Raw genomic sequence first — 9,744 nt, forward strand, 5'->3', positions numbered from 1 at the left:
GCCCTGCAGAGCTTTGGGGCCGGGGAGGGGACGGCGCGGGGGCGGGGCCGGGCCGAAGAGGGCGCCGAAGTGGGCCCGCGGTCCAGCCAGGACCGCCTGAGTTGTCAAGGGGACGGTGGCGTAGGTAAGTGCTGACGTCAGCGGTGGCGCGCTGCCCGCATTGCGACACGGAGGTCGCTCTCCGAGCTGGGGTTACTGGCGGCTGGGATGGCTGTATGGCCCGCTGGCGCCCAGCCCGCCCCTCCTGGCGCGGAAGCCCCTTCGCACTGACCCGGTGTGGGCCACGGCGACACGGGCTGTCGGCCGCACTACGCTCCGCTCCCCGTGAGTACGCGGCAGGCGTGCTGGTGGCGGGGTCCCGGGCCTGGCACTGGGTCTGCCCGGCCTTCCCGGGGCGCAGCGGCGTGGGCGGCACTGCGCCATCGCAGGTTGACCTGCCAAGCGTCACTGAGCGGAGGGATGTGGTTTTTGGAAAACTCTTTGAGTACTTTTCCGTTCCCTTGCATTTGCTTTTCGGTACCGGAGAGAGTTCAGCGTGGTGTCCCGAGGGAGTGAATGCAATGTTTGCTTTTCCTACTCCGGATTCTGGTTTAAACGTTTTTAAAACAGATGGCGTAGTTAAGTGCGTTTATTTCCTTTTAGGATGTCAACCTGGTCCTGAATATTGAACCTGTGACTACCTTCTTGATTACATCCGAGAAAAGGTGATCGATGTGTTACATTTATAAGAGTGGAATTACATTAATAGAATCTTTTCGATACCTATAAAGTAGAAAAATATGTAGACTGTTTAGGAGTCCCCACCCAGTGGTTGTGCTGCGTTTCAGCATCACTGTGAAACATCTACAAACTGGAGTATATAGTTTTTCCTTTTTTTTTTCTTTTTGAAGAAAAGATGCTAGCAGTTTTTTCACCTGTTGCATTAATGATTGCTGTTATTGCTTGGGCTTTCAGGAAAACTATTGTGTATTATTAAGACTCTGGGAAATTAAAAAATATATGTGAAGTAAAATCAAATACGAAGTTTTTTAAAAACATATTTAGAATCTTGTTTGTTGATGGAGACTATCGTAGATTTATTAATCGAATTACATATACAGGGTTTTTTTCTCCCCATAGTATAAATTTTGGTTAAAGAGTGAATTATCCAAATCTCTGAGCTTTTTTTCTCTTGATCTTTAGTCATGTATTGGCTAATAAGAAGGTGATTACAGAAAAAGTAAAAAGAGATGAAATGTAATGCAGGTAATTTTCCTATTTAGTATCTCTTAACAGCGCCTATTGAAAGGGGTTATGAGGGAGAAGATTTTAAAATAATAGCATGTGTAAGGTTCAGGAATGTCGTTTTAAATCTGACTTTAATTATTGCCATTGATGTTACTAATCAAATATTGGTCATTAATTCTATAATGTATTTGCTGTAGTACACACATTAACATTTAGAGGTTTTTTCTGTTACATTTTGAAACTATTTTCTGTTACATTTTGCTATGTTAAATAATGTCTTTCAATTGCACATTAAAATATTAAATAGTAAATAACAAATACATAATTTACTTAATGTATTTTATCTATTACATACTTGTTTCTTTTTAATACTATAATAATGGACATAAGGTAATTTTGTTGATAACTTACAATGTGCCAATCACTCTGCTGATCCCTTTGCTTTTTAATATTTCCTTTTATCCTTATAATAAAATTTCCCAGGCAAAAATCAAAACACACACACAACAGAAAAACGAACTTTAGTGAAATTAAGTAGCAAGAAGGAGCATTAAGTGAGTGGCAAAACAAGAGCTTAAGCCTGAGTCTTTTTGACCCTAGAACCGTTCTTAGTGACATTACCCCTCTTTTTAAAATGGGAACACATAGACGAAGAGCATAGGCCTAACTATCCAAAAAGCTAGCAGTTTGATGAGGGTTATAGAACATTTTACCAGGGTGAAAATTTAGGGCTGAGCTAGAGGGAAGTATGAAGATCAAGGCACTGTGGAACATAGAGGAGAAGTATTTAACTGCCCCTCAAGTTTAGAGCAACTGCCTATGAAGGTTAGCGTGCTCCTCATAGAAGATACTAATTGCTTTTAATGTCAAAGAATAGACATTTGTTAGAGGAACAGGGAGGAAGGCCACTTTTCAGGAGAGAGAGGTACATATGTAATGGTACAAAAGCAAGGAGTTTTATGTGGTTAGAGCACAGAATGTGTGTGAAAGTGTAGCTGGAGCAATGGGAGATAAAGAAAGGCAAGGGATCATTTTACAAGTAGCCTTAGGCCCCAGTGGTAAGGACTTCATATTTTTTCCATTGGGTGATTGGGAACTACTGAAGAGTTTCAAACAAAGAAATGATGTCATATTTATATTTTAGAAAATTACTCCGGTTGCAGTGTAGAAGATGATTGATTTTTTAAAGGGTAGAGTGATGGAGGCATAGAAACAATCTTTAAAAAACTGCAAAATTCTTCCATATTCTTTTTGTCTCTCAAAGCTACTGCTTCATGTCACTGCCTTTGGGGATGGGGGAAGAGAGTTGGAAGCAGAATTGTGGAAACTATTGTGTTTCGTCTGTATGTTTCACCCATTTATTACTTCACCTGTGGCTGCCAGGTTTCTACCCCTCCATAAACAGCTTTTGCACATGTGACTTGCTGATTGCATATCCAGTGAATACTCTTCACAACTTGCAGCAGTTCTTGGTACCACATAATGTAGACTATGTCTTTCTTAAAACTCTTTTCCCTTGGTTATTTCTCCCACTTTAATACCTATCTCTCTGATGTCTTTTTATTTTATAGGCTCCCAGAGTTCTGTGTTTGGTGTTTTTTTGTTGTTGCAGCTATCACAAATATAAATGATTCCTAAAACTTCAGCCTAGATCTCCTTCCTGGATTACTATACAGGCATACCTCAGAGATATTGTGGGTTCAGTTCTAGACCACTACAATAAAGCAAGTATTGCAATAAAGTAAGTTGTATCTTTTTGTTGGTTGAGGATCTTGCCTTCAATTTGTAAAATAAACGCATTTGTGAATTATAATAAAGTGAAGTACAGTAAAACTGTTGCCTACCAAGCATAATCTGACTATGATATACACATGTATATAGTAATAATAGCCATCATTTTTGAAAGACTTGCCATGCCATGGGCATTGTGCAAAGTGTTTTACTTTCATGTTCTTATTTAATTTTTACAAAACCCTATTAGTCACTTACTATTATTTGAAAGATTAGGAAATTGAGGTCCACAGTGGTTAATCTATTGGCAGAGAGAACTGGGATTTTATTCTAGGCATCTGACAGTGGAGCCAGTGCTCGTAGCCGCTTAGTGCTCCTCAGTTACCCAGCTCAGCATGCCCACTGAGCTCACTGAGTGTCCCCATAAGAAGTATCTATTACAGTTGTAGCTAATGTTTATTGATGCTTGTTCTAAGGCACTGTTCTAAATCATTGAACCCTTCTAACACTTTCAATAGGCACTGTTGAACTGATTTTACCGATGAGCAAGCAGATTGCCTAAGGTCACACAAGTACCCACTAGAGACTAATTCTAGGACTTGGATTTCAAACTACTCCACTAGTTTTGTACTGCACTATATTCCAATTAATGATACTACCATCTAATTGTATGTGGTCTAATTATTCTAGTTCTAGAAACATGAGAATTATCCTTGATCTTTGTCCTGCCTCTTCAGTAGTTTAGTCTTTCTAAAATGTCATAAATGTCATAAATTTTTTGCTTAAGAAAAAACAGATTAAGCTGAATATAAGTAACCCTTTACATGATGACACAGTCATAGGTCAACTGTTTTCCTGTACATTGAATGACCATGGAATACTATGAATATTAAGTACTTTATATTTTTTCTACTTCTGTCTGTCAGGTTTCAGTTACCGATGTTATTTCACTTGCCTTTGCAGCTTCTCTCTTTTCTAATTTGGGATAAATTGTAAAGTAGAGGACCAGGATTATTAAATCTGTACTTAAAAGTAAATACAGGCTCTTATTACTCAAGTATAGAAGTTTTTACAATGTGGATTTAGTGATGTCTGTTTTATCTGTGCACTGAGTAGTTAGGTGTTTTTGTATAATTATTCTTTTTAGCATTTATTCTCAGACTTATATGTCCAAAGTACCCTAATATCAGCAGAAAATGAATATGGATCCCCAAGGATCTGGAGCCCTAACTGATAATTGCTGAGCCAACTTAAATTGTTTTCCCTTTCTTTTTAATATCTTCAGTTTTATTCTTAAAAAACGTATGCATGTCATATTCTGTTGCAGGATTAGTTTGTTTTGGACACACCTTCATCTTTAAATAAAATTGGCAGTTCAGGAATCTATATAGTGAGTTTATCCATGGTTTTGATACACAATAATACACATCCAGGTATTTATTTGAAAAAGATGGGGTAAATACTTGTGTTAACCTTCTCTATTGTAGCAGCATTTTCAGTGGCAGGCACAGAGATTTTTAAATTTGTCATCCGTGAGTGTCCTTCTCACAAGCACACTTCACTAATATAAGTGTATGCTCTTGGGAAAGTCAATCCTGAGATGGAATTTGGTTTCTTAAAAGTGTTTTCAAATGTTCTTTTTTATTTAAAACACTTGATAAAAAGTGTATGTAACATACCAAGTTGGATGTTTCCTGCCTTTCAAAATTAAAAAAAAAAAATGTTTCAAAATGTAAATATTTTGTTCAAATATGATTCATTTTGCTTCACTTTATTTCGGACTGTAAACTGATTCAAATGTATTCAAGTTATTTTTATATGATTGCAATAAGAGAAATTGATATAAACCTGAGGATGTCGTGGACAAAGAATGACATAATTTTGCCTGAAGAATATATTATAATTTTTTTGGAACTTCCATATTCCAAATAAATCTTCTTTGTTTTAATAGGATCCTGATTGTGTTAATGCTTTACATTACACCTCAGTGCTCCCCATAAAGCCGAGATATGCCCACTGGCAAGACTTTTATGAAATGTATGTATATAATATGTATTATTTATTTATTTTAAAGTTTGGATTGTTTTAAGGATACTTTAAGAGATTAATGAATTACTTATATGTCCTCAACCAAATATGTAGAGATTTTTAAGAGTTTGGTATTCATTTTTCTATTAGATGTTGGTAATTAAGGTTAGTATGCATTCAGTGAATGGCAGTTTGAGCCTCAGCTGGACAAAGTAATAATTACAGCATTTGGTTAGTTTTCATTATTATCAAAATAAATGTTTTACTCTAAGCAGAGGCAAACTTTTTCTTAAAAGGCAGGCTAGTAAATATTTTAAGCTTCGTCTGTACAATCTGAACTCTGCCATTGAAGCACAGAAGCAATTGTAACAGTTCTTAGAGTGGATATGGCTTTGTTTCAAGAAAACTTTATATAAACAGGTGACTGGCCTGTAGGCCTTCTTTGCCAACCCCTGCCCTGGGGCATTCATTTATTCATCCATTCAGCATTTATTTAATACTCTGAGTATTTAGTCTGTGACAGACCCCAGAATAGTAGCTAGAGATATAGTTACAAACTTCATAGTATAGCGGGAGCGACAGATGGTATATTTATTTATGTAGATATACAAATAAATATACAATTTCAAGTTGGGTCAAGTGTTGTGAAGGGAAAGAATAAGCTGTTATGTGAGAAACAGAGAAATTTAGATGAGGTGGTCAGGAAATGTTCTACTTTAGAGGCAGCATTTAAACAGGCAGCTTAACACCAGCCTGGTGAAGAGTTAAAGGAAACTTCTACCAGAGAGCTTAGAGGAGTCAGAGGAAGCTTCCACCAGGGAGAAGCAGCTTTACATGGGAAGGAGCTTGTTCTGACAGGATTGAGAGGAGCAGTAAGGCTAGCATGAATGTAGGGGTCTCGGGGGTAGTTGTCTTGATTTGAAGCTGTAGAGGCAGGCAGGCAGGCCAGAAGGTGAGAACTCTGCAGGTCATGGGAAGGTCTTGTTTTATTTTGTCCTAAGTGAAATGGGAAACTCCTAGGATCCTAAGTAAGAGAAAAACATGATCTGGTTTATGTTTTAAAGAAAAAACAACTTTCAATTTTTAATATTTGTTGAATGCTGATTATTGATTGACTAGGCAGGTATTAGCCGTTTTCCATGCAAAATGATCTTTGATATGGGATTCTGATTTTACAGATAAGGAAGACGAAGTTTAGAGATCTTAAGAAACTTGTTTCGGGTCATATAACAGTGGTAAATGCTACTGTGTATCATATGTAAAAATTTAATTTAACAAAGGAAACTTAGAGGGTGTAAACCAAAAGGTAAGAGGGATACAGGTGAGTGTGGTGTCATCAAAGCCAAAAGAAAAAATTTCCAAGAAGGAAGGACTGGTTAGTTCTAATGTAGCTGTAGAACTCATGCAGGTATTTATAAGACTATTTTGTTTAATGTAATAATAATGCAGATATGTATTATAATAGTTCTTTGGAAAATGACATGAATCTTTATCATTTGTAGTTGAGAGTGAAGCCAAAGTAAAAACCAAAGTTCGTTTTGAGGAATTGCTTAAGACTCACAATGATCTAATTCATGAAAGAAAGAAACTGAAGAAAAAAATTGGCAGATCGAAAGAAAATACCTCAGTGAGTAATTGATCATTTGGTAACGGTGACATATATCTGTATAAGATGATGACTTTTCATGTTAAAAGTCTAAGGAACTGTGGAAATTAAAAACAATAAATTTATGTCATGATAAGTATAACGTGGTAAAGTGAAGTTTACACTAGAATCAACATCACTCTTGGAATATTAAGTTCAGTCTTGAATGTCGTCCTGTAAGAATAACATAGACAAACTGGTGAGAGTCGCTAGTGGGTAATGGGGAAGTTCCAAACTAGCCATATTACACATTCTTGAAGAAAACAGAAATTTCTAACTCAGAAGAAAAACTCAGGAAGTAATAATTTAATTCAGATATTCAATGGCTTATACTTATTTAGACTTACTTATGCGATTCTACCCTGCATAACCAGGATAAATCAATGGAAACTTAAGGCAATAATTTTCTTTTTGTACTTGAGGTACACTTCAAACTGTAGAATTGTTGGTAGCACATTTGAAAGGATTAAAAATACAGCACTCAAAGCAATACAAAACAAATCAGCAATTATTTACTACATGATTCCCTGGGTACTATAAAGAATCTATAATAGTATCCACAATTAATGGACTATTCATTCTTCAAACCTATCTCACTATTTCAGTTGCACCTCTTACTTCTTTGACCATCATCTCTTACATATGTTCACACGCACATAACTTACTGCATGTACTGGAAGTATTGGTACATAGTATTTCTTTGGCAGGAGTTTTATGATAAGTTATAGACATCGTACATTTTACTTGTACCAAATGTTACCCTTTTCCGTATTTTACTGTGTAACCTGTTCATCTTCATTTCCTATCTGGTAGCCATCAGTGTACACTAACAGTGTATATTCTCAAATGAGGCAAAAATAAGTGCTAAAATTGGCTAAAAACCAGCTGCACACTTATGAGAGGGTCATAGTACATGAGTGTACTGCTGTACACCAATTTATAATTACTGACAGAATGGGGTGTGTTAGGTCTCATAGTGGTTGTCCTAAAATAAAATGTGCTTCTTTTGGGGGTACAGGTATACAGTGTGGTAGAGAATAGTGGGCGGGAATAGGGGTTACATGGAGGATGTAACATTGCATATTGGTACATCCCTTTCCCTTAGGTAAGGTCAAAAGCAGAAAGAATCATGGAAACAATTGTCTGCAGGATTTTTTTGTGGACTCAGTCAGTGTAGAACCTCATATTTTCTCTCATTGTCAGAACTTCGCATTTGCAGTTTAGGTCAGACATGCTAAATTAAGTAGATAACCAGGAAATGGGCAGATGATGTGTCCATTTACTTAAGGTCCAGTTTAGATGTTGGGGAGGGACAGGCAGTTGTGAGGCTACTAAGCATAACCTGCCTAGCCTATATTGGCAAACAGGCGATTCAAGGTGTCTTTTCATTCTGAGATAAGTACATGAGGAAAAAGTATTATGAAGAGATTTTTTTCCTAATGGAAAGAAGGGGAATATTCCTGGAGGACTTAGAAGAAAACATAATATCAGAGAATAGAAAAAGTTTAATAAAGGTGACAGGCATGGAAACCACAAAAGCCCTGAAAGATCTTAAAAATAAATTTTCAAAAGTACAGATTCATATGAAAAAAAACACTTGTGCATTTTATTAGTAGATACTTCAGAAGGCTTGTATTTTATGTGTACTGGTTCTTTCCAAGTTAATTTTTTAAGTTTAATCCAATCGTAATAGTTTCCAGTGGACTACTTCTTCAGTTGACAAAGTTAATAAAGAAGAATAAAAAAGGAAGATTAAAAGATTTCGAACAGAGAACGAGGGGAGTATAGCTTTTCCAGATGTTTCAAGAAGTTATAAATACAGTTCAAGAACTAATATTGATATTATTGCTTTTCTTTTTGAGGGGATAGGTCAGTTAGAGCCTTATTTTATCTCATGCACTCACATTTCACACATCTTAAATATAAAAGTCTAAATTAATAGACAAATACGTAAATAGAAAAATAGAAATGGCTGGTTTAATCTTCCAGTGTGGAAAGATAACCTGATCTTAAAAGGAATAAAAGACATTCCATGTAAAGAGAATATTCTTTGCCTGCACACAGAAGATTCCGTAAGTATTTATTGAATGAATGAATAAATCTGACATAGAAGATACTTTTTTTGAGTCAAAAATAAGTGCAACTAAAATTCAGCCAGTTCACTGAGAAAAATATATAAAATTTTTTATAGTCATAGTTAATACTCTTATATATAGCTAATAATAATAGTAATTGCTAACATTTTTTGAACACTTGTGATATCAAGAATCTTCTTAGAGTTTTACATTATTATCCTAGTAATCTTCAGAACAACCTTGTGAGTAAGTTCCATTACTATTGTTAACATGTAAATATAGAATAAATAAATACTGAAAGAGATTGGCATTAAATATTCAAAGTGATGAAAAACAAGAACTTACAACCAAGACTACCCAGAAAGGTTATCATTTAGAATCAAAGGAGAAATGAAGAGCTGCCCAGACAAGAAAAAACCAAAGGAGTTCATCACCACCAAGAAATGTTAAAGGATCTTCTTTAATAAGGAGGAAAAAAACAAATATGAATAATAAAATGACAATAACTATATAGCTATATATACTATAATAACCATTTTAAATGTATTAAATGCTCCAGTCAAAAGACATAGAGTAGTTACTAATGGAAGCCAAAAGTTTTCTTCCCTGTCTTCCAAGAATTATACAGGCCGTAAATGAAATGGAAATACCTTTTAATTTAAGGTTTAAGGGTGAAGTAGGGGTGGGACAAGGAACGAGATTTGCTTAGACCTTTATTGTATCTTGGGGACTTTTTTTGATGATGCTGAAACTTCAAAATTCTGTGTATTCAGATTCGATCTTGGCAAATCTTCAAAAGGAAAAAATAATTCAACTTTGTAGATAATAAATAGAAGGTTTGCTGTTTTGATCTAGTTGTTTCTAGTGGAGCAGTTTATGAATTATGCTCTATAAGATGCACATTTTTTCATTGTAACATAGAAATTATAAGTAATTTAGTAAAGTGCTACATTTTGATGCAACTTTCCTAGCCATTTTTAAAGACAAAACTAGGAATTGAGTACTTTGTGTATGATATGTTTCCATTTTCCCTTTCTC

The 9,744-nt window shown here is 35.7% G+C and overlaps 1 protein-coding gene across 8 annotated transcripts in view; it reads left to right on the plus strand.

Moving 5' to 3' along the window:
- AHI1 (Abelson helper integration site 1) overlaps window positions 1–9,744 on the plus strand; it is a 164,546-nt gene continuing 154,802 nt past the window's right edge. For 2 of the 8 annotated variants that reach the window (XM_025049273.1, XM_015592141.2), the window contains exons 1-5: window positions 1–124; window positions 643–704; window positions 2,799–2,968; window positions 4,910–4,995; window positions 6,489–6,613. In XM_025049273.1, coding sequence (XP_024905041.1) covers window positions 4,968–4,995; window positions 6,489–6,613 — 153 coding nt within the window. In that variant the 5' untranslated portion in view covers window positions 1–124; window positions 643–704; window positions 2,799–2,968; window positions 4,910–4,967. Of the gene's footprint in view, window positions 125–151; window positions 325–642; window positions 705–2,798; window positions 2,969–4,909; window positions 4,996–6,488; window positions 6,614–9,744 lie in introns of those variants that run through there. The other 6 variants (XM_025049274.1, XM_025049275.1, XM_025049278.1 and 3 more) reach the window with 6 other exon arrangements.

Source organism: Pteropus alecto, unplaced genomic scaffold, assembly GCF_000325575.1.
Source record: "Pteropus alecto unplaced genomic scaffold, ASM32557v1 scaffold185, whole genome shotgun sequence".
Lineage (NCBI taxonomy): Eukaryota > Metazoa > Chordata > Mammalia > Chiroptera > Pteropodidae > Pteropus > Pteropus alecto.